Source organism: Opisthocomus hoazin, chromosome 8 (genome assembly GCF_030867145.1).
Source record: "Opisthocomus hoazin isolate bOpiHoa1 chromosome 8, bOpiHoa1.hap1, whole genome shotgun sequence".
NCBI classification, from domain to species: Eukaryota; Metazoa; Chordata; class Aves; order Opisthocomiformes; family Opisthocomidae; genus Opisthocomus; species Opisthocomus hoazin.
In genome coordinates this window covers 30,197,135-30,223,144 of record NC_134421.1, presented here as the reverse complement: position 1 = coordinate 30,223,144, position 26,010 = coordinate 30,197,135, and the positions used below count along the sequence as shown (strand labels likewise).

Sequence of the window (26,010 nt, the reverse complement as noted above, 5' to 3'; positions counted from 1 at the left end):
CCAGCGGACTAAGGTTTTTGCAAGAGGGCAGAAGACAGTGAATGATATTAGGCAAAATTCTGGCCTTTTTAAACCTAGCTGGAACACATGCAAGCACCAAATCCATGGCATCTATTTTGGACTAATTCCTTAGGTTTTAAACAATACATTTCAGACGACACTTTTTCAGGCAGTTCATTGCCTTACTTCTCTAATTCTTGCTGGAGACAATGTACGTGCCCTTTTTACATTTTATAATGGCATATGGTGATTCTGTTGTCTTGAAATAAATTTCCCATTATTTCTTCTTCTGTATATTTTGGAGTAGTAATTTCTAGTGTTTGTCCCATGTCCTAATTAGAAGAAAAGAGATTCTTATACTTCTACTTCCCTTCCTGTGTAAATAATATAAATATAGAAGAGAAAAATCTCAGTAATCTGGAAGCAGATGACCCCACATTTCTCTTTGTGTTAATAATGGTTCTGAATGCATGCCAAATAGTCTTTAGCAATGTTTGACACATATTAAAAAAAATAATAATGAGTGAGAGATTTGGACGTGTGTATGCTTTTGGAAAAATACAAACATCCTGGATGAGATAACCAAGGAGGTCATTTTGTATTCTGCTGGAAACCCTTAGAATGAAAAGGAGCAGTTTTGAACCCTGCTGCTGCCATGTTTATAGAGACAAAACATTCCTCTGGAGAAAATGTGCTAGGGTAGTCCAAAAGCACGTCTCCTGCTTGAGGCTTCTGTGCACACACTTTAGCAAAGCTTTCAGGAAGAAAGTTATTCCTTTGCCCAGGTAGCATTTTGAAAAGAGTTGTAGGTAAATACAATGGCTGTGTAGGAATCTACAGTTTAAAGAAGGGGCGAAATTTCTATTTGCCTACTTTCTCATGCCTGAATTTTTGCTCTCCTGAGCCTCAAAGTGTTACATTCTTTTGCTTATGAAATAAACTAAATCCAAATCAAACAAAGTTTCTTTGCTCTATGTTCTTTTATTTTCTTTTTTTTTCCCTTTCTTTTTGGACTCTGTTGCCCAAATTGGGTTGAAATGTTCAGTCTCATTTTATAACAAAAACCACAGTTTTGTAGCTTTTTCCGTGGTGAATTACAGATCAGTTTTGCTTTCAAGGATGACAGACATGGACTTGGTTAGATTGTTGTATCTGTCTTAACTTGGGTTCCTTATGTTCCACTCTGGCAAAACCTGACTTGCCAAATATTTTTATTGGCTTGTCACCTTTACTGTTATTAAAATATTAAATTGAGAAATGATTAAAACCAGATTTTAAAATGCCTGAAAATCTTAAATATGTATTGCAGTAAAGTATATGGGGTCATTTTAGTGAATGTCTAATTTTTCATTAAGTTTTTTTAACTTTCAAAATCAGCTTGCCTAATTTAGGTGTTCCTTAGGCACTATAAATGCTGTCTTCATGAGGGAATGGATAATTAGTCTGATATCTGTGAAAAGTTTCAGCTAAATTTTCTCTCTGAAATATCAAGGGAGGACACGGTAGGAAGAACTGCCCTTGGAGCAAGATGATCAGCAGTGTCACATGGATGGCAATGCGTCTGGCAGAAACTCTCCAGGAGATGTTAGCTTAGAATTTCAGAATGGGAAAAAAATCGTAGGGAGCAGCAAAATGCAACTGAGATGGAAGCTACTGAAGTGAAAGTAGAATGAAGTGCAACATTACGAGACATCTTTGTATTTTGTGTGGCATATAGGCTTGGATACTTCCTAAAGTTTTGGTGGACTCAGCCCCATTTTTAATAACTTTCCAAAATATTAGAGACACAGGTAGTTTATTAAAACTGATCTTTTGTATAATATAGTTGAATTTTGATTTTCAGTACTCTCCTAAAAAGCATTTTGTGATGAGGGATATGGTTAAATAGGATATCCTGTTATAATAACAGAGGTGTTAGTAGTGTTTTTTTTCTTCCTTCCTGCCACAGAGCTGTCTCTATGCCTCCAGTACCTTTTTCTACATCTGCTTACTGTATTTGCTGTAAAGGGACTGACTGTCTTTGACCTGCTGTTATCTTTTATTAATACATACAAGTCTGTAGATTTAATTTTCTTCTTTTAACATGACTTTATACAGTTTTCGGTTGAAACTCAATAAGAGTTCTGATAATCATTTCATGTCACCAGATGCATGCACTTCTGTTTGCAATGTATTTGGTGTCCAAGATGTTGTATATGGAAAAATAATAAAATGTAGAGTTTAAAAAAGCAACCATTCTTGGACTTGACTACAAACTGCACGTCTGGCCCTTCTTTACAGCTTTGTTTCCTAATCTTGCTTCTTTAAGAATATTTCCTTTGCATTTATAAATCAGTTGAACAGATTCTTGCACCATGGTTATCCACCTTTTCCTGCTGTTTCCACACGCAGACAAGCCCCCTCATGCATATGCATCTTAGTTTTTGGACGTGTGTTGGAATAGAACAAGAAGATGTACAAAGCTATTGAAAATTAGTGGTGCTCATCCATAGTTATCTCATTTACTCTTTAAACTCAAGAACATTGAGTGGTTAATTTTTCTGTGTTTTGAAATAATGCAAAGACATAACACTAGCAACTATTTTTTTTAGTGAGTGTTGAAACAGGGGCTGACTTTTTTTTTAGATTTAAAGCATGCATCTTCATGGATTTCACACCTGGCTATGAACTGATGCGTAGTAGATTAAAGCTTTTATGCTTATATTCATATTTACTCTTTCTTTGAGTGAACTTCACATTACTGAGCCTAAAAATACACTTTTCTGTCAAGAGTCTTTTCTAACTCATGTTGGTTTTTACATTGGTTCAATTCTAATGACTGTTCACATGAGTACATTACTCTGGAGTCCCTGGGTATAACTGCATGGGCAAAAGCAAGATTAAATTGCCCATGAGCTAAATAAGAGGAAAACCAAAACTCAGTACATGTTAGAGGAAATTTTTTAAAGATGGAAATGAAACCAATCTACATGCACATGCATACATATTTCCAATCTGTTGCTGAAATATAGATTAAAGAAACACGACTTTCTTCTTGCCTGTAAGCCAAAGTCGCTAAATTTGATACTGATGGGAACTGAGACACAACCAAAAAAACAGTAAACCTGACTGCAGAGGAAGCTGGTGTAGATTGACTTTGGTGCACATTAGAAGGGGCTGAGGAATCCCATGTTATTGAATGATCATCAGATTGTCCTTTGGGTCTGCCAGCTGTATTTCATCTCTACTTGACATGAAGATAGAGCCAGGAGGGCATTGCTCCTTGCTTATTTGTAACTAGAATGACAGCCTCTGTGGTCCCTGAGCCGTACAGGGAGAGTGAAAACAAGAGTCTGGGGCCGCAATCTACTTTTTAGGTAGTGTCCTAACCTATCTGTGAATATGTGATGAGCTTCTCTGGCTCTCTGGAGATGAGAGTTGATCAAAGTGCATCTGAGGTAGGAAAGGTGGAGAAGCAGAAAGCTGATGAGAACCTGGGACGGTGTGGAGTTGTGTGTGGCGTGCTAGTAGGTATGGGAGCTCAGAGCTGCTCCCGAGGGCCCCTTGTTTAGATGTAACCTCTGTCCACAGATCCCCATGTGGAAATGTCAGCTCCTTCGGAGTAGGGAGTGGGAAAGAGTCTTTATCCCCTGTTATTTTTTAAAAAAAGTTGTTATAAACCAACAGTTCCACCTGTGCACAGGTCTACCAAAAGCTACAGGGTACAGTGAGGGCCAGCCCTCCCTTGCATGAAACCAAAGGTGGATCTATTCGTGCTCCTAAGGCACACAAATGTTTGACATTATTAAGCTGCCAGGTCTACAGATGAAGGAATTCTGTTTCTTTAATTAATTCTTCAAGTATTAACCAGGGCTCTGAGCTCTGAAGTATTTTAAAATAGTCAGCAAGTTACATGCACTGTTATTTAATTGTCATGGAAGTTTACTTTTTTATAGAAGAGTTCCTACTTCACTATATAAAACTGATACAATTGAATCTCAAATAGTAGCCTCATCAAATTATTCGTTTTTCTTTGACATCATCCTGTAGGAGAAATTCAAAGGGAATTTTAAAGTACTCAAAAAGGTTTAGTTTCACAATTCCCACTTATTAACTGATTTTGCTAAAATTTGTCACTCTAGATTATAAAAGAGTTAAATATACAAATAAATATTTACTGAATAAGGGACTTTGTTTTTAAAATGTATGCATATTTAAAGTGTTTATCTTTGGACCATCTTTTGCTTTATTTTTAAAATTTTGTATGTGCTTTCCGTGTGTATTGGTAAATTACCTGTTGAAGTAAGGACTATAGTAACATTCTATGAAAACGAAAGTGATTAATAGTAATGGATTTTTTTCCCATTCTGGCCTGAAATCCCGTGGAACAAATGCAGTGTGAGATGTGATAAAATCAGTAGCCAAGGGGTTAGACTTTTCAAAATATGATCAGTGACAGAATAAAATATGACTAAACTTACTGAGGTGTTGCCCACAAGAAAGATTTTAGGGCAACTTCCCAAGTTACAAGAGCAACAACCCTAATACTTCCTGCTGCCAGAGGCCACCCCCGTACACTGACTCCCTTGTCATCCAAACCTCTCCTGAGCCAGAATACATGCTGCTACCAAAACACCAGGTGCTGGGAAAAACTTTCTAAATGCTTTGAAGGTAAAGTACTGAAACAGGGTGCTTAGCAAAGCTGTATAATCTCTTCTGTGGGAGGCGGCGAAGAAATGTTGAGGCAGTGATCTGATGTGTGTGGCCCATGTACTTACTGCCCCTCTGTGCTTGGGGGTTGGTCGCATACCCTCTGGAGAGCCCTTCCTAGCCACAATTCTAGGATTTCTGTGATAGTAAATAGACTAGTGTCTAACCATCAATGATATTCCTTATATTACGAGTGTCAAAGGGGCTGAACCAGTGCTTGGGTTAAGTGGGAAATTTCACTAAAGCCCTTAACATAGACCTAGTCTGACTTGTAAATCAATAAACATTTCAGTTAAGGCTATACACAGCCCTGTGGTCCTTAAATACATGGAGTAACAGGAAGTGGAACCATCCTTCTAGCTAGATAAAGTAATTTCAATCCTTTGGCTAGACAAAAATGCATATATCCTGTCAGCAGGTTTCACCACCAGTCATGTCAAGCCAAATGTCATATGAATTGCAGTCATAATGTAACAAATATTCCAGATAGCTCTGTGCTGCTTCTGGGCTGATATTTTTGGAGGTCTTGTATCCCAAGGGCAGAAAATAAATCAAAGAGTGGAAATTAAGAGTGAGTTTGTGCCTTTGAGCCAAAATATACCATAAGGACTATCCATAAGCAACAACACTTTGAAGGATAAATGTGTAGTAAGAGACTTTGTAGTATCACCCTATATGCCCGCATAGGCAACGTTTTTTGGGGAGAGGGATGTGGGCAGAAAGAATTAAATAGCTAAAGCACAACCACAAGTGGAAAAGCAGTCATTTGATTGACTGTTAATTTTTTAAAACTTTTTCCTGCTAAATATTTACAAGTTATTCCCAAGAGAAAACGAAGTTTCTGTTTTTTGTATATAAATATCTTTTGAAGTGCTTTAATAAAGTTTTCCTATAACCTCGTGTACTTCAGCCATATAAATTCTAAAACATGCTGATGGAATTCTGCTGTAATACTCTGGAGCTTAAGTACCCTAGAGAAATGTTAAGGGTTTCACAGGTTCTTTAAATGTGAATAGCTATTGTTGTTAAGTTTGCTCAAGATAATTTTTTGCTGCCTTACTACTTCTTGAAATTCTGAAAAAGAGTTTTGCATGTGCATACATTGTTAGTATGTGGCTAGCAGCATGTGGTCAAAGGCATTAAGTGTTGGACTCCAAGCGCTTGGGGAATAATTTTCTGTGTGAACGAAGACAAGAACTGGAGACCACTGCCTGATCATCAATCCCTGTATGGGTATTTTGTGTTGCACGTGAAATTGTTAGTCATCAAAGAAAGGTGGGAGTTTGTTGCAAGGCTGTGACTTTAAGCTGCATTGAGGCCAATTATTTACCCACCAAAAACTTGATAGTTCAACAATTTTTCCTCCACAGGAATTTTGCAATAGCACAATTCTGTAATCCCACTACTGTTATTTCTAATGGCATTCACTACTTAAATGGTCCCATATATCTGATGAAGAATAAAATAATAGCATTGTCTTTTTTATTGCTGTTTGGGCTTAGTATTGTGCTGAAGTGAAACAGGTCTTATTGTGCTACCTGACACAGAACTGTAGCTCTCAGATTATCACAGAGGTTACAGCGAAGCCATGTTCAGTGCTGGCCTTTGATATCTGTATTGTGTTCTGACTCTTCGTTTTATAATGAAGGTACATGGAAGTCTGCAGCAGTATCGTAGGCTAAGAATTGTCTAGAAAATTTGGGAGCCATCAGTTTAGAACAATATAGTATGAGCAATTGACCTAAAGACCTTGTAGTCCAAGTGTATGCAAAGGATACACTTGTATCCTGTCTGTGGCAAGTGGGACCAATTGCTCCCATCTCAGCTGGCTTTGGATGGAACATAGTCACCGTCCGTACATCTGGGACCAGCGCACAGTCCCAATCTCAGAACACATCCTTGGTGACTGGTGGTACAGGATGCTTCTGCCCATGACACCGAAATTTGGCTTGTGTTGGATAACTGGAATGTAACACGAAGCTCATGTTCTTGAGCTTGAGATTGAATTTAGACTGACTCGGAATATACTGTCAGTCTTTGTTTTGCCAGTGCAAGAAAACAAACAAAGAAGGGGAAAAAAAAAAGAAAAAAAAAAGACGGTTTTATCTTTTAGAAATGCACAGTCGCAGACGTATGAAACATTTGGTTTTGACATGGATCATTCAAACAAATAAACAAAAATATTATTAGGTTCACCAAAGTGCTAGTGGCATGGGGAAGTTTTTTAGACATAACACAGGGCTTGGGGTGTTTGCCCCGGTTCTGGCTGGTCCAGGCTTAAATCTGTTTTCTGTAAGACATGATCTGAAGACCTGTCTTCCATTCTTCACAAAAAGCTGTGGGCCCTGCTGGAGTCAGATTAGGCAATTTATTCTACCCTTAAATTAAAAAAAAAAAGTCATTGGGAAAAAAGCTTGCTTTTGTTTTAAAATGGAGCTATTCAATTCATAAACATGATTGGCACTGCCAAGGGGCAGAGGGTTGTGACATGGAAGTGGGAATGATGTTGGGGACAGGAAGACAAAGGTATGGATAGTTTAATTCACAGTTCCTGCCACATCCTTTCTAACTTGAAACTGTAACCTTGAGCGTCTGAAACCTGGTTATATCTGAGAGAGACTCACAGTACAGTCAGTGGAAGGAAACAGGCATCTCAGCAGCTTGTTTAGTCTCATCTTCAAACCAGCCTCTAGTTTCCCTCTGTTGAGCATTATTACAGCTGGGGCTGACTTGCTCAGACTTTGGTCTATAAAGGTGCATGAGATGAATCAGTGCATGTGAGTGTCCTAGAATAGGCAAAATCCCCTCTACTCCTTTAATCCTTTTACTCCCTGGAGTGATTCCTTTCTCTCAGTACAGACCAGGTCTTCACTGGGACTTTTGCTGGTCTTCTCAAAGGCTCCCTTTCCACATTCAGTTCTCTTCCCAATCCTACTGTCTCCCTGCCTAAAATTAAACAATTATTCCATGGGCTAATGTCAGTCAAGCAGTTGAAGAAGTAAGTAGGCTTCAAATTGCAGCCTCGATGGTTTTTCAGTGTTATTCTTCCACAAAGACGTCAAGTATCTTTTGCAGGAGGGGCAGCTGCCTGGGAAGTAATTTGATAGCTTTGCTTTGGGCAAGTTTAGACGTGTTCTAACATAATACAAAACGTAGTTCCTAATTTGCTAGAGACGTGTTCCTCTCTGTAACGGATATAACAGACAGATGGGGGAGCACAAGTTTCAAGAGACAATTATGATTCGTTTGTGAAACACGCATGTTGCAGAACAGCTTCTTGCCAACATCAGCTATTCTTCTTTTGCCCTACAGCTGTGCAAATCTATTTTAAAATTTTTAAATTGTTTTAGAGAGAGAAAAATATTTTGTTTAATCTAGTATGTTTTAAATGCTTTTTTTTTTTACATCCTGAAGTAAAACATCTGGAATGTTTTGAAATGAAACAGTTTCAACATTAAGAGTTAAATATTTTGAAGAAATAGAGTGAGGACAAGTTTTTCAGTACTTTGTTGGCTGTAGTTAATCACTGAAATTGATCACTGCCTGATTTAAAACGTAATTTAAAAAGACCATGTGAAAGAAGAATTTTGAAAGAGAACTAAGTAGATTACAGAGAAGTAGGAGTAAAAAATACTTTTAAAAGTAAAGAAGGAATAATTTCCTTTTAATAGTTTTTAGGCTGAAATGTAATTTTTCTGAATACATTTTATCTAGTTTTTATTGAAACATTTTCTTTGTTGCCATCTTTCTCCTCATGTTTTTGCAAATTATCTTTGTCAAGTCCCACTCCAAATTTAAAAATGTGATGGCTGTATGGCTTCAAAGGTGGAGGAATATCTAAATTAATTACCTAATGAAATAATCATTGCCTGAAATATAACAACCCATGCTTTTACAGTTATTTATTAAGTGCTTAATATGTATTGTATTGCCCAGTGGATAACAAGTAAACATACTCTGCTGTTATACTTGTAAGTGGAAAGTTTATTCCTTTTATGACAATGTTTCTGGCGTTCTTGGAGAACCAACTAACATGTACACATTATACTAGTAGTTTTTAATTGCTGCAGAGCCTTCCTGGAAATGTGGGATGATTTAATATTTCATGCGGTTTCCATTCCTTTCCTGCGTTTTTACTTCAAAGAGTGGTGAACAAATTAGCAGAAACCTCATAGCTAGCTACTGTCCTGTATCTGCACAACTCCCACCACGCTGAACTTGCAATCTCTGCTTAATGGCTTGAAGTGTCTTTAGAATCTGCACCTGATGATTGAACTCCTTCTGACAGCAATGAGAAATGAGCATGTGCTAGAGCGGCAGGATCAAACCCTTAGGAACTGCATTACACTAGTGTACAGCTGAAGGCTACTTGTATGCCTTAGCTTATTTCACTATAATTCAACTCATGTAATATAATCTATGCCTCATTGCCTTTGACTTAATGTGAGCAAGAAAATTTAAAATAGCCCATTAAGTACAGTAATTTATGCATACATCTAACAAACTCTATAGGCACACCGATTGTTTCAAAAGAGGTTGCGCTGCGAACAGGAAAAATATCTGGTAACTTTCAGTTCTCCTCCTTAAGAACTGCTTGTTAATAAAACTTGGATGTAGTATAGAATCTTTCAAGTAAAAAAATGATGGCAAGTAAGGAATTTTTTAAAAGGGGAAAGAAAACCAAGTATTAATTTCAATCTGGGCCCATAATAGTTATAGGGTACATTTTCAAATCTATATAATTAAGGGATTTAGAAGGATTAGAAGGCAGCTTAAGTCATAGGATTTTTAACTGAAATGCAGTCATGGGCTATGCATAATAATCTGGATTTTTTCCTACGTTGATCAGCTAAAGGACAGCAGAAAGGGTAATGATGAAACTATCATAGAATCCAAGTCATGACTCATAAATGCCTCTTACTGTAAGCCTAAGAATATGGTAGTGCTGTCTGCTTGTTCAATACATAGGTTTATAAATAAAATAATCATGACAATAATGAATGGCCAGGCTCTCACATTTGTGACATACATACATGGATGGATGGATGGATGGATGGATGGATGGATGGATGGATGGATGGACGGACGGACGGCCGGACAGATAATCCACCATCTTGCTTTTCCTACAAGTAGATACTTTCTTTTTCTGAGTATCTGCTGTGCTCCATCTGCATTCTACTGGCAGAAAGATCATAATTCCTGACAATAATTTTCTTTGCAGTATAGCTTTGATGGCTTACCAGTCTTCGCTTGTTGCACAGTTCGGATGTCTTCTAACACACAGGCATATTAGGCAAGGGTGAGGAATCACCAGCAAAATCCGGATGGCATCTCTCACCCCCGCTATTGCCTAGGGGAGGACAGGCTCTTTTTTTGTTCTCTGTGCAGCTCTTTGAGTCCTAGTCTGTGGCTATGCCTCTTATCTCCTACAGAAAAACACAGAAAAAAGAGTATTGAGGTTTGCTACTGCTTTCCATTGCTATTATAGCACAGTCTCATCTGTATAAAATCAATAGCTATAAGAAGGTTTCTAACAGACTTCAAAATGACTCTGGGAGCTATGCCTTTAGGGTCAAAGTTCTGGGGCATGGGAGTTGAAAGACATTTGGGAACAGAAGTTTTGCAAACATAGCAAGTGTCATGGCAAAATCCCAACGGCTTCTCTCAGCGACATTCAGGAAAGGAGAGAACCAACACGTTTACATGGATTCAAAATAATTTAAAAAGCATCTGAGGCTTTCAGGTTCTAAATCCTTTTCCAGCTTCTCAGACTAGCACTTTCAGTATAACGTTCACAGATTTAGTTCTGGGCAACAAGTCTCGAATAGTTTGGCCTACCAATTTAAGCAAATCTCATAACAGTCCTGAAGTTTCTACCATCCCCACTAATTTCTACATTTTCTTTGAACTGATTTGCATAAATGAATAATATAATTCCAGCCTCAGAGTCCTTGAGTGAGAACTATTGAGCACATGTGGCCATCGAAGTCTATGGAAAGATTTCTGTCTGTGGAAAGATCTTTGTGGAAATTGGGCTTGGTTCTTGGGTTCCTTGAGACCACTGCAATTAGGGGTGGATTTTTCCCCTCCCTTTCATTGAAATCAGTGAGAACTGATTACTTGGAGACCTTTAAAATTCTAACCTTTCAACAGCCTAGCTTGAAGCTGTGTTAAGGAATAGTTCATCTGTAAGAATTTGTTTTCATTTGGACTGCGTAAATCCAGATATAATTAGTGAGAACTTGAGGTGGCCTAAGCTGACGTCTGAAATGACTGGGGATATTCACACCCAGCTGAGGGTAAGATCCAAAAGGTGTGGTGCTAAGGTTTAACTCATTTTAACTCTGTTTCCTGTTCAATGTTATTATGTTTTTTAATTGAAACCAACTGTCTTTCATCAGAGGGGGAAATTGTGGGATTCTTGAAATCCCAGATCAAAGATAACCAATTTTCTAGTCCCAGTTGGACAGTGTCAAAATTTCTGAGCTCCAGGTACTTTGGTGTTCTGTGGACAACCAGGGTGGGTTGAAGCCACTAGCATGCACGAGCATATCTCTGTGGCCCTGCTGGCTCCTGTGGACAGCAAACAAAGGGTGGTTTTGTCAGCAAAATTGTTTCAAACAAAAACCTACTGGGATAAATTTTTAAACAGAAGTTATAACATAAGAATAAATCATAATTTGTTAAATCTAACAAATTGTTGGCATATAATATAAACAATAAATTATTTCCTGCTGAAGGAAAACTCACTGGAATTAATTACACTTATACCAGGGATAAAGTTTACCCAAAGCATAGAAAGTACAATTTATTGAAATGATTTTTATTTGTAATGAGTTGAATGATTACAAAAGAGTTGTGTAGCAGTTTTAAAAATACAGATTTAGAGAACTTTTTGAGCTGCCCTCTAATTGAGCTCACAGCAGTCTAGAAATCAAAAAAATAATAGCGTGAAAAGTTCTGCAGACTTGAAAAAGAACTGGACAGTCACGCCTTCTGTCTGTGTCAGCACTGAAAAGTGCTTCTTCCATATTCTTCTTCAAGATTTTCTCTGGAAAAAAAAAAGGTTTCTCTTGATATTTACGTTCTCAGTAGTTACATTTTCCCTTGATTTGGAAGTAAAATATTTCCAAATATTATTTCTGTTGAAAATTCCAAATATTTACGGTGTGAACTTGCAGAATAGCCTAAAGGAAAAAAGAGGGTTAGGGTAAAGAACTGGAATGTTCACAAGTGTGTTGGAGGATAGAAATCTTAAACAGCGTAATATTTATGAGCAACCAAGAGGCTACATTCTGCTCTCAATTACTCTGGCATAAATCTAGAATTACTCATTGGAAGTTCAAAGATTTTGCTGCAGATTTACACCCATATAACGAGGAACAGAGTTCAGTTCTGTACGGGTGGGAAAATCAATTTTGCCAGAATGTAACTAGCCTGGAACTCTAATTCTAAGCACAGAAAGAAACCTTTTCTGGGTCAGATACCAGACTGCACATTGTGTATCTCTCCTTCCCCCCCCCCCCCCCCCCTTCTTTAGCGAATATATTGAAGCAAGCTTAGAGTCCTGTTCCTTGCAGTAGCATCCCATGGCATTAGGCATTGGACTGCTTCATCTTTGTCATGTAAGGTAGAACGAAATTGCTCAGATAGGATAGAGTCAAGAAGCTCCATAGAAGGCCAAGTGGAAGAAGGGCCAAGAGGAAGAGTAAAAGTTGCTAGATTGTAGTTTGAGGGAGTAAAGTGTAGAGACTTGTAGAGGACAGTGAGCAGTCTTAGGGAACCACAGAAGAACAGTGAGCGGGAAAAGAGAGTTAAAAAAAAAAAAATCCCATATTGTGGGGTATTGGGACATTTCCTAAATTAAAGTAGGTTTCAGAAAAGACCAGAATCTTTTGGCAGGTTGTCGGAGTGGCTTTTTGAAAACTCTGCTAGTTACAGATCCCAGTGTCACTCAGGTGGCTTGTACTGCAGAAATTGTAATGCTGTGCTATAATGGTTTCTGAAAAGAAAATAAAAATACTGCCTGCACATCTTGTTCTTATTCTGGAGAAGATTCTCTCTCAGGGTGCAGGGAAGGGAATGGAATGAAAAATAAGACTTTCAAAGAGAGTAAAAGAAAACAATAAAGGAATAAAAAGGAATAATGTGTGGTATCTAATTATACCTTTTATAAACTTAGAGAAGGAGGCTGTACTAGTATGTCTCAGACTTGGCTGACAGCAGTAACTGGAATTATGCAGTTTTGCACCACCTGAAAATCTTTCTGGGTCTATCAACAAAGTTATTAAACTGTTGGCTGTGATGCTACATGAACTAGTAATGCAGACATTCTCTGTAGATAGTGGTCTCTGCCTTTGTCACCACTGAAGGTGTGCATGCCACTGCTGACATTTTCACTCGTGGCTGTTAACTCAGTATTTGTTGATTTTTAGCTAACAGCATCTATTTAGCTGCATGCTTCAGCTAAGTAACCAGTTTAGTCTCCCTTATGGTTTTGATAAAACTGTGCTTTCTTTATTGCTCATCCTAGGGTTATTGTAGGTGGAAAAAAATTATTTTGGCTTTCTATTTTATTTTTTAATTTGTGAATGCTGATGTTGCTTTTATGGCTGCCATATGCTTGTTACATATGTCAGTTCTAAAAGCCCCACTGATGGATGAAAGCTGGGAGAAGAGTTTTATCGTTTGTCTCCCACCTAGAGCTTTTCTTGTACTTGAAGGTGAGTCCAATATAATAAATAATCATAGCCTCCTTTTTCTTTTTTAACATGCCGCATCTGTAAGGTAATATTTCTCCCTAGTATGCTGAGAAGCAGGAAGGAAGCATCTAACATCTGCAGGATTTAAAGTTATTTTTGACAGCTGTGTGCTATTGAGTGTTTCTTTTTTTGTGAAAGGTAAAACAACCCAGGTGAATTGCTCCAAGGACATTAATGACTGTCAGACATGTTAAACGTGTACTCATAATACATAAAGATACACAAAAAAGATAAAATCATGCATCGACAGACAGAGTGGTGGTGAGAAAATAGTTTGCTGACTTGAAAAGCTGCTATTGTAATGCACTATTAGATTTCTGTTAAGATGGCACAAGGTATATGGTGTAGTATTAATGGGAAGTGTTTAGCAATGAGAAACAGCAGTTCATCCTTGACACCTATTGATCAAAAAACTGGAAGGTTTGGTCTAACGACACACAGAATTCATTTCAGCAGTTGGCCTGGAGCACAATCTGATCACAGCAGAATGAAGCAAGGCACAAGCTTTCAAGGCTGACAGTAGGAAATGTTCACATATGGCCAACAGGAGACAGAGGCAGACAGCTGAGACTTTTGCTATGTGCATTAGATCAATTTTTGTTTGAACGAGAAGAGCACCCACTTACAGCTAAACCGTACATGGTCAAGGTTTTTCATTCATTGACAGACAAAGCCTGTCTCCTTCATATTTTGCAGGTAGATATGAGTAACCATCTCTGCCAGAGCTCCAAGCTGACCAAGCAGAAGGCCAGCTGTGGCAGGAAGCTACACTGAGTGTGGTGACAGGCCCTGGTGAAGAAACACTGCTGAAAAATGTGGGCTCTGTATAATGTTCTCATAACTTCTCCATAAGAACAGGCAAATAGTACAAAGACATGGGCAGAAAGGGCATGTCTGCTTATCAAAACAAAGCAAAAATCCTAGTGTGACTTCAAGGTACTTTACAACCTCAGTTCTGCATCTAAGAACTTGAGATTCAAAATGGCAAAACTGGTCAGAGTAAAGATCCATCCCTCAATATCTTGCTTCTGACTGTTGGAAGAAGCAGATCTGCAAGGAATTTGTATGGAAATGGGCCACATAGAAATATAGAGTAGTTTAGGTTGGAAAAGATCCTTAAGATTGTCAAATGCAACTGTAAACCTAAAATTGCCATGGGGCGTAATGCTTCCCCCAGTATACCCATCCATTATCAGCATAAGGTAGATGCCAGGTTTTCCAATGGGAATTGTAGCAGGGAAGCTGATGTAATGGTGATCGTGTAAGTCTTCACCAAGAACTACAGTGTTTGTCCATACTTTATGTTGAGATGTTAAGTTTGCCATAGGAAATCTTGCCTTTGAAATGCCTGTCAGTATCTCCTGAATTAGTGCAACTCACAGGAAATGTAGGAAAAATCTGAAATATTTATGTGGTTAAAGAAAATGAAAATGAAATGGGTATTGTAGGAAAGCTTGCTTGATAACAAAATTAATTATGATGACTATCTGCGAAGACCAACAGGAAGCCAAAAACATGGCTTGGATCAAGCTCCTATATCGATAAGCAGTGAGGAAGAACAGGTAATATTACACAATAGTTGTGACTTAGATCAAGGTATGGGGAAGCAGATGCGTAGAGGTGGTATAGCTAGCACCGCAGGTATTATAAATTGTAGGTGATGCAAGCCAGCACTGAATGACTACAGTCTCAAAGCAACAAGGAAGCAGACAGTAGATTGTGAGTCAGAAGTGCTCCTCCAGCTGCAGTGCAGCTCACACTTGTTTAAGGTCAAATATCAAAGCTAATCCCTGAAAATCTATCCATCTTTGTTGTCATGGAGTATTCTTTAACTACTAATGTAGTCTTTTTTTTTTTTATACACCTATTGCTAACCTTTCACTCCTAACCATTTTCATTATTATTAAAAAAAATTGTTCCTTTTTTCACTGCAGTCTATATACAGTTTTGGCAGAGCAAATTTTCTTCATGTCTCCCAAACTCTCTGTGCAGTAATTTCCATTGACTGCAGGGGTATCTGCTGGTGATAGCAAAGCTGATTGACTTCAAAGTCTCTTTACTGTTGTTGCTGCACTTGGCCAAGAGTGTGCTCATGACTGTAGCAGATGTTTCTAAGCTTTTTTTTTTTAAAGATGCTTCTTTTTTTTTTTTTTTTAATAGACCAGTGGGAACCTTATGGATCCGTTTTGCACTACAATCTTGAAGTGAATGCCCACATAGCTATAATTTTGAAACCCTCTGTCAGATCCACGGTGCTTGTAAGAGGAAGGTTTCCCTTTCCAGCAGATGAACATACAGGTTTTCCACTCTGCCAGCTACCTGATGGCAGATAATCAGCAGATTCCTGTTTAGTCTTAGTTTCTTTATCTTAATGGGTTATTTTTTACAGTTTGTTAGAGAAATTCATAGTAAGTTAATTCTCTGAAGGAATTTTGGGTGAAAGTTCTGAGCAGTTCACACTTAGTTTCAAGAGTCAGAACAGCTTAGATTAACCCACAAATATTGCCAACTTCCTTCTCATCTAATTAGGACTTATAAATGTCTCCTTAGCATCATAAAATATTCCATCAGAATGGAATATTAGGGTGTATGTGCATTGGGAGAATTTTGTTCTAGGGGGATCTGTCTTGAGAGAAGTAGTGATTGGACAGAATTTGAGGACCATTTTTTGGAGGAAACAGATAATTTAAACCTTGATCAAAATTTTAAATGGAGCAAAGCTGATTCCTTTAATAACATTAACAAAAACAGGCCAGGAATTCTGTTCCTTACCACTTCTGCTGAAAGTAATGTTATCACTTAAGAACTTCATCATGCATTCTAGAAATGTCTGGTTTTTTGTGGTGTTTACCTTAGACATTTCTCCAGTGACTCTAGAGAGAGCTGGAACACTCTTAAATGCCCTTGGAAGCGAGTGAAATGCTCCTTTGGCAATGCAGCACTGAAGTCATGTACCTGTAAAGTATTCTAAGACAGAAAGATATAGAGCAAGCAGGATTTGAAATCAGTAACTCACCATGGCCCACTAAAGGTGATAGAAAGCCAGAAATCTTTTCAGAGACAGAAAGCCAGATGGGGAAGAGAGCAGAAATGCAAGAGGGAGAAGGCACCTGCCAGTGTCCAGAAGGATGCTGCAGAAGCCATCGTCCCTGCTATTGCACACTGCGCCCTGGAGAGGGTTTGTAAGTGAGAAACTGAGGAAACAAGGAAGAAAAGAAAGAAAAGCTGGCACTTCATTTCTTAGCATGAGTTGCTGGAGTGTGACCAGAGAATGGCAATGAGGCTGATGAAGGGTCTAGAGAACAAGTCTTATGAGGAGCAGCTGAGGGAGCTGGGGCTGTTTAGCCTGGAGAAGAGGAGGCTGAGGCGGGACCTTATTGCTCTCTACAGCTGCCTGAAAGGAGGTTGTAGTGAGGCAGGTGTTGGTCTCTTCTCACAAGTAACTAGCAATAGGACAAGAGGCAATTGCCTCAAGTTGCATTAGAGGAGGTTTAGATTAGATATTAGGAAACATTTCTTTACTGAAAGAGTGGTCAGGCATTGGAACAGGCTGCCCAGGGAAGTGGTTGAGTCCCCATCCTTGGAGGTGTTCAAAAAACGTGTAGATGTGGCACTTCATGATATGGTTTAGCAGGCATGGTGGTGTTGGGGTGGATGGTTGGACTTGATGATCACAGAGATTTTCTTCCAACGTTAATGATTTTATGACTATATGGTTCTATGATGAATAGTCTTTCAGAACCAGTTTATGCAGACTGAAACAACTGGAGGGCTTTCCTTGTTAACTGCAGTTAACAGAAGCTTTGAGAGTCTTCAGCATTTGTTATTTGGTTCATTTGCTCAGAAAGGAAGACATGGATTATCCAATTTTTTTTTTTCTTTTCCTCTTCCACCTCCCAAAGAAGAAAGCTGGTGCTTTCATTAAGCTTTACCACCTGGCTGTATGGTCTAGTCAGTAGGTCAGTATGTAAATACTTACAAAGTGTGTTCACTTGCTATTAGTCCTTTGTTATCCTTACGAAACTTTTGTTTACATTTCCCAATCCTATAGTATTTAAGCTTGATGCCTTTAAGCCAAATACTTCATGATTAAATACAGTGCATAACAAAGAGAAATAATAATAATTTTTAACTTACACAGATGTATAAACCGAAAAAATCCCTACTCGAGAAAGGGAGTACTGGGGCCTCATATAGACTTGGGAAGGTCATGTAGCCTCATGGTTCTGCCTGACTATATTTTAAAATATTTTCCGTACTACACAAGGATGTATGGTACTGAATTATGCATAAAGTTTTGAAACCATCTGATGGAAGATGCTGCAAATGTACAGCAGGAATAAAAATTATAAAAGATCTGGTCACTTCTGTCAGTTAATGCATTCGAAACCACAAACTCCTGGCTGAGCTTTGAAGGGCCAAATTGTTCAGAATATAAAATGATATCCTTATTTAAAAGTTGTCCACTTTGAAAAACTTCCCCAAGCATTCATCCAAAGCAGAAGGATTTCCTTTAGGAAGCCGGATGCACCTTTTTCTGTGACTGTAACTGGACTTTGGATTATGTATCTTTGGGAATTCCAACCTGTTAAGAAAAACAATAGCAGCTTACTCAGTAGCATTACATACTTGCAGATAGGATTAAATACTTGTTACATGTCTTACCTTGAGACTACTGGATTTACCTGACTTTTGTGATAACAAAAAAGATGTCGTTAGAATTATGCTGTAAACATGAGTCAGACCTGAACAATTTGTCTCATCATTATCTGACAGACTGAATATGTTTTGTTACACCAAACAAATACATGGTATGTAACTTACTTGTATTATAAAGTTTAAACCTGGCTTACCTGAGTTTATTAAATAAATCATAAAAGACGGTTCAGGCACCTTCAGTATTTTAATATCGTTGGTTGTTTTTTCAAGAGTTGCCTGTCCCCAGGCGGAGAAAACTTTCTGCTCAACCTGAAATCAGTGCTCACAAGACCGTGTGATTGTATCAGCACATTCAGGCTCTTTCAGAAGCTGGTCCATCTCACATAAGCGATAGACACAGCTGTTACACCAGTGGGATGAAGTAGGGAAACAGCTCAGAACAGACCTCGGCAGTCTCTGGACCCTTGACATTTCCTGTTTGACCCTGGACACATGCAACAGCTTCCTTGCCGAAGATCATAGACCAGAAGGAGCAAACAAATCTCTTGGCTCCACTTTTGAGGCAGGTGTCCCCTCTCTTGATGTTTCCTGTGGTCTGGGACACACTGCCAGCTGTCTGTTCAGTTCATGCGAGCCGTTTGTCAGAGGACTGGAGGTACAGAAGGGGAGCAGCCTTCACAGGACTCGTTCCGGTATCAGATGTGATGGAAAGGAAATTTATGTTGGGGTGTTGTGCTGTGAGTGATTATTCCTGTTGTCTTGAGAACAAAAATTCTCCTTAATATTATAACTGATGGATACCTTCTTTTATGAGGTGACTTGGATTTCAGGTGTGTTTACTCTTGTTATATGGAATAAATATTACAGATTTTTCTGGAATCTGGGGATTCTTATACTGAATGAATGCATACTGTCTTACTTTGAGGTACAGATCATTCATCTAACTCAAACTTCTGTAAAATCATTGATTTCTTGACACTTGTAAAGTCATGCTTTACAGGCCAGATTGTCATCATTTTTAATCGTTATTAGCTAAAGAAATGGTCCTGCATTCAACATTTCACTGGAACTGCCACTACTGTTGACAAGACTACTAAGAATTGTGTTTTGACCTTTGCTCTCTTTTCCCCTTTTTTGGTCTCTCTTTCCACTTTTATCTCCTTATCTAACATCCCGCTTGAAACGTTGCCCTCTGTTTTTTTCCACAGCTCAGTTGTCTTCTAGATTCCTTGTAACTCTCTAACCTTTCCTGCGCAACTTCATCATTTCCCTTGTGTCAGGGCTTCTGTCATGATCTGTGTTCATCTTCCTGCATCCTGAATCCAGATGATGTCACCTACCTGCCTGGCCTGAGGACGCCTAAGCTGCTAAATGTCTAAGCGGGTAAATTAGAAACCTACACATCCTCTCTCTCTGACCTGTTTCTTTGCAGTCCCTTTCTAGATATGTCTCTATCAGCTTCATGTACCCAAGTGAAGATACCTGTCCCTTGTTTCTGTCAGCCATATCTTTTTACTCAGTACTTCTTCTATTCTGCCACAAGACTTTTGTCTCTCGTGCCGGACAGTCTGATGTTGTCTTTGATTTTGTGTAACCCCAGGTTATAACCACTGCTTGCAAATTCTCCACCCTCGGTTTCTCACAGACATGCCTTCTTTCGGTTTGGACATTATTCAGGGGTATCTAAATCATCCTCATTCCTTCTTTGGATTCTCCCTGGCAGCGCAGCTTGATGGTCACTTAGCTCCTCACCCCGGAGCTACTGAGGACACTCCCACCAAACTGACGTTGCCAGCACAATGCCTAACAAGGCACCCTTCTTTGCGCCTTCCAGCTTTGCCGTTTCCCCACAGTTCTGCCCTGTTCCTCTCTCTACGAACCCTCCTGGGCCCAGGCACCTGCTGCTTGCGGTGTCATCCTCTGCCTGTCCAGCTCCACCATCTGCACCTGCATCTGGAGTTAGTTCCTGCATGTTGTCCACACATGCTTTTTCCTGTTTTCATGGAAAACACTACTGAATCTTAGCTGTTAAATATTCATTTCCCTTGATATCCTTCATGAAACCCACATTCATCATGAAGTACAGAAAAGACTTTCAAGCAAAAAATGTAGCTAAGTGATTTCTAAGCATAGCAGATGTTTGTTTATTTATCTTTTGCTTGGAATGAGAGAAAACAAAAAAAGGAAGACCAGGCTTGCAACCAGGCTTGTAACCACATTCTTACGTATGGAGTATTATTATTGTTTTCCTCCATTATCTTTTCCAGTTCCTGCAAATAATCTTGTAGGTTCTTCTTTGTATCTTCAGTAGACCAGAAGCACTTCTGGATTTTATCTTTGTAAAAATTCTAGCTGAATGGGGTTCTGAAGTTGATGGCCCTGACCTGCTGCTAGCTTAAAAGTCATAATATCATTAATAATTATTTAGAAAGAGTAACACTAACTTCACATCCCTGTTTCCAAACCCTGTTGGTTATGTATTACAGATGACTCTCTCTTAGTAAGCTTGCTTTCTTATTACTTTTAGGGTTTCTGTGCTGGGAAAATGGGTTGCATAAGAGACTGTGGGTATCATGACCTCATCATTCATATTCAAAAGAAGAACAGCAAGATTACCATAATGCATTACTTCGTAAAATTATAACCCTGAGAAGTAATAAGATTCAATTACATTTTTTTGGTAAAGTTCTTTTTAAGAAAGTATCTGTCTCATGACTCTAGTTTATTCTTTGTCTTGATCATTGGTTAACGGTCCTCATGAGGATTTTTCATCTCCTCAGACCTTGCAAGAGATAAATCCCTCTTTTCCTGTGGTCCGCTTCAGCCTTTGCATATGTGCACTTTCTAAAGCGTTAACTGTTAACAGTTGTGCCTAAGAAACCTAAATTCCTTACACAGCCACAGCACTTTATGATGCTGGAGAACAAATGCGGACCGCACAAGGAGCTTTCTTCCCCTTTGCTCTGCACAAGACCTGAAAAGTCAGGCCAAACAAGAATATTCCACTCGTTGGAGCAGAGTGGTGGATCCTGTGGGCTGAACTTGTCTAAAATGCAGAGCAGTTACCTCTCTTCAGTCTTGCATAAAGCCTGTTGTGGCTACTGTTAATGGTGACAAAACCAAAGAGACGATAAGCAGAGGGTGCTGAAGTGGGTTTGCTGATCTTCCATACATATACTTCAAAACTCCGGAGATTCCTAAACCAGGTCAGATTCACTCCTACAAACTACAAACAAGAATAGGACAGTTTATAAATCAATATAGAGTGTTGAAGTTTTAACTACTGTGTCAGTGTGAACTTTGTAAACAAAAGATACAGGATAATACTGTGTATTACAGTTTTATTCTGCAAAATAATTTCAAAGGGTGATTTGAGAGGATCCCTTTAGTCTGATTCTCATTAACTTTGTTTTATTTTCAATGTTTTTTCTAGCATTTTCCATCCTTAATTTGAGAACTGAGAAGTCTAGAAGGCTTTTATTTTCTCTTGGGCTTACATCTACAGTGTTAATAGTACGTACTATTCAGGGAAGACATAGTTAATCCCGTGTAGGATGTTAGTGGCACAATAGGATTCAGGTCATCCTATCTTTCTACGTTTTATTTTGGAAGAGATAACAAGAAAATCATGTGGAGCATTTTTGTCCGTAATGCTGGGTGATCAAATCCCATAGGAGCTTAATGGTGTGGCATTTCTGAGCATTTTTTTCCTCGTATCACAGTTAAAAATGGGTTCCCCTGCTATAGGCTCTCAAAGGAATTTACAGTTGTCCTTTTAAGTAAGCATTTTTGCTGCTCAGCGATTTGGATTGTCCATCATGACTCCTTTTGTAGCTTGCTCTGCTTGCCTATCTGTCTTGTATTTCCATGTCCAAGGATTTGAGGTTGCCAGCAAGAATATTTCTATGAGCAACAAGCAGAAATGATGCATTGAACATGGACTTCAAGGAGCTTTAAACATTTTTAGAAAGGGAAGTGTTAACATCGAATAGATGACGTTAGCACCACCACCAAGAGAGAAAGAAAAAAAAAAAAAGAGCTCTGAAAAGCTGTATTGACTAAATCTCCTAACAATGCTCGTGATTTTCCTATATCCTGCTCTGTGTTTTTGTATGGATTTTTCATAGCTCAGACAGACGTTACCCACACTGTGATTCAGCGTCTGTTCCTAGCCACGCTCTTGCCCGATTTTAACCTAATTTCACGGGAGGAACAGGGAATGAAACACCGTAGCTCATGGTTGTCAGCAGTGAAAAATAGCCAGGAATCAGACAAACAGCTTCATTGCTGAGATTATTTCCGGGATAAAAACGCTTCCAACAGCTGTTTGCTTTGGCCACTACTCAGGTCGTTTTTTTTTTTTTAAATCAGAAAAAAAAAAAGAGGTTTGTTTTTCTTTTAAGATGTGGGCTGGTTATTTATGTAGTCAGGAAGAGGTCTCTGCTTCCAGTGTTGTGGTCTCAGAGCTGTTTTGACAGTTGGAGCACGGGGAGGTTTCATCTCTTCTCTCCCTGCTTTTCTCCTGTCCTTCATTCACTTAACGCACAGACCTGGAATGCTGGAGGAAGAAGAGAAAGTGAATTTATGAGTTCTTTAATCCCAGACAGGCAGCTCTGTGGCAGTTACCTTCAAGAAAAGTTCACGCCCCAAAGGAGTGTTTAGTCTTCCAGAGCCACTGACTCACTGAGCAGCGCGTGTGAGTGGCTGCGAGGGAGAAGCGGAGAGATGAAGGAAAAGTTCTGCTTACTTGTGAAACTCGTAATATTATTGTTTTAAGACGCTTTTGAAAAGATGACTGCTACTTTTGTTTAAAGTATTTGTTCTGGAATTGCTGAAGCTGGAGTTTACCAGACTGAGGTCAGGAGCATTTTCTTTGGCAGAAAGAAGATACTTTTATAGAAGCCATGCCTGTACTTGGGGTTGCCTCCAAGCTAAGGCAGCCAGCCGTAGGGTCAAAGCCTGTTCATACTGCCCTCCCGATACCCAGCCTTGGCCCCGCCGACTCGCAGCAGTTCTCACCAAAGTCTTTGGAGCTCACTGGGGCGGAGAGCTCGATGCTTTCTTGTCAGCTTACATTAAAGTCAACCTGTGATTTTGGAGAGAGGAGAGCGCTTCAAGGAAAAACCCAGGAGATCGAAGATAGCAAGGTTAGTTATAAACTCTACCTGTGGATCCCAATTCTCAGAAAATGTTTGCTCAGACAAAAATATGAGACAAACCCACTGCTTACAGAACTCAGGGGTAACTGGGCAAATAGACTTTTGCTGTCATCTGTCAACTGGCTTAGCAGCCTTGGAAATTTGTTTTGCTCAGTGTTACTCTTTGAATAAATATTTTGTTTTTAAATGTTGGTGTTACATGCTTCACAGATACATTTTGATAAGGATCAGTAAAGTCATAAGTAGAGAAAAATCATTCTGGCACCCAGTAAGCAGAGCAATGACATGACAGCACATTAAAAAAAAAATATATATTGGCTGCTTCATGTTGTATTATGAAGTTTAAAAAGGACTCTCACACCCACACCTATTCCCACAGGGAGGCTCTTTTAAAATAAAAACAAGTAATTGATTTTCTTTTTGCTTTTCAAATCATCTGGCTATTCTTGCTGCAGAACTGCTGAACCAGAAAAACAGCTTCTCAGTGAAAAGTACCTGTGTTTTTCTCTTCTGCCAAATAACTTCTTCCTAGCCCCTACCTATCTCTGATTCATCGTGATTTTTAAAAAAAAAGGTTTGTCTGAAGTAGGATGCCATGACTTTTTTTAGACTGCTTAGGTTTTTTTCTTTTGTAAAGGGGTTCTTTTGAGTCTTAATTAACAATTTAAAAACTTCTGCTTGACTTTCTACTAGTTTTTCTGCTGTAGTTGAAAGCACTTTTCATGCTATGAACAGGAGTATTGAGTCTCTTCTTGTCAGTAGTATATATGCCTGTGTCAGGAGTATATACTCCTGTAGATCTTTCAGTCAGTACATTACGGCTGCATGTGTGGTTTAACAGCTTCAGCGAGCAGTGTTATGTGAGGTTACTTTCCTTTGTTTTTCTAGTACTTTTGGTTTGTGGAATTGATTACCACACTGGGTTTAAACATATAGTTGTAGTTGCTTCTTATTTAGTTTGAGGACATGTGAGTGTCATCAGAGTTGTTAAAGTGGCAAAATACACATAATATATGTACTTGGTTTTCCTTTGTTTTTAGTTACTCGGTTAATTCAGTATTAGTGGAGAAAGTTGGTTTTGTGGGTAAAGAATAGGGTTGGGACTCTGAACATTTGGTTTCCTTTTTATTCCCTGCCACATATTTCCCCATGAGGTTTTGGTCATGTCACTTATTTTTTCCCTTGGAGTTTTTTGTATCACCTCTCCCTGCTTTCCAAAGATGATGCAGTGGTGGTCTCAAACATGCAATATACAAATATAAAGAAGGAGCAGACTGTTCATGTCTTGATTACCAGAAGTGATGAACAGCCCTTTTCTGTGACATGAGTGCAACATGAAGATAATAGTACAGCTTTTCAACGCCGTGTGACTCCTGCTTGCTTTCTTATTTTTAAGAGGAAATATTCTTTATGTTTCCTCTTTAATGTCGTTCTTTAATGGATATTGCATGAAAAGTAAATTAGATTTGCAAGTACTATTTTCAGAAAAAAAAGAATAGAGTTACATTGCCTACTGAGAGATATTTCATGATTCTTTAACAAAGTGTGGAGAAAGATATAAAGCATCTTGCCTTGGGAACTGTTAGTGCTTATCATGAGACCGAATGGGAGTCGTATCCTTCCAAGGCATCTGGTCCTGAGCACTGCTGAAGTGCTGGCAAGTAAAGTAACAGGCTAGATGGACCCAAACTGTGATCCCGATTTGCCATTTCATGTTTCATGGGTTTGACAATACTTGTAATCTTAGAGACTGTTTTTAAAGAAAAAAACACATCATGAACCAACCTCCAAAACCCAACCTAGCAGCCATTAGATCTCTCCCTCTTTCTGTTCACAGTGGAGGCAGCTGAGCACTTTTAAAAGATGGTCCTCAAAGAGCAAGGCTAGTTTGTGCACGTGATGGTCTGAAAACCTCCCCTTGCCACCTGGATTTGCAGAATTGCCGAGCATTCAAGAAGTTACTAATTTCTGCAGCCTTTCTGTATTTTCCCCTCTCAAGTCCAACATTCCCAGTCAAGCTTAGTGGCAGCCCTTTGCCCAGTTTTCTTCCAGGAACATTTTTTTGAAGGATGCTCTTTTACTCACCTTTTAAGTGAGTTTCGTGAAATCTCTTTGCCAAAGTCGTCTGGGCTATGAGGTGGGCGGTTATGATGAAGAAATTATTTTTAGGCTTTTCTTACTAGTAAGCTTCAAGGTATCAGCCTCGAAGTATTGAATGCTATTTTTCTTCATCAGTGGTGGAGGTCCATGCCACCCTGTTTCCCAGTGTCTGGTATCCTCAGCAGTACGTCCAGGTTATCTAAGCGGTAGTTCTAAGCCCAAAATTGAGGCAGTTGTTCGGGTTAATGTCTCTTCAGGTTTGCTGAGCAGATGCAAGGTCTGCATTACAGATAGTAGTGTCCCAAAGCTTGACCATTTGTGAGTGCTGTTTGCAATAGACCTTTGGTTGATTTCTTTGGTTAACAAACATATTAATCAAACATGATATTCCTATGTGGCTCTGTAGTATACAATGCTGTGCATTGGGGATATTTCATTATAACAGCGACCTGATAAAAGGTCTTTCAATCAAATTATAATGAATACCTAGTCTGAGTTTCCAACTGAGAGTAAAATCTGCCTATATAGCATACTGCTTGTATGCTTATGCTATATCATTGGATATAAGGCAACACTGATTTTTGAGGGAAAAATGATGGGTATCTATTTGTAAAAGACAAAGGAACATATGAATTAATCAT

At 38.9% G+C, this 26,010-nt stretch overlaps 1 protein-coding gene across 13 annotated transcripts in view; it reads left to right on the top strand.

Moving 5' to 3' along the window:
- NAV3 (neuron navigator 3) overlaps window positions 1-26,010 on the top strand; it is a 563,756-nt gene that overhangs the window by 270,479 nt on the left and 267,267 nt on the right. For 5 of the 13 annotated variants that reach the window (XM_075427909.1, XM_075427919.1, XM_075427910.1 and 2 more), the window contains exon 1: window positions 23,015-23,257. The exons of the other annotated variants lie outside the window; for them this stretch is intronic. In XM_075427909.1, the coding sequence (XP_075284024.1) occupies window positions 23,015-23,257 (243 nt within the window). Of the gene's footprint in view, window positions 1-23,014; window positions 23,258-26,010 lie in introns of those variants that run through there. 13 annotated transcript variants of the gene reach the window in all.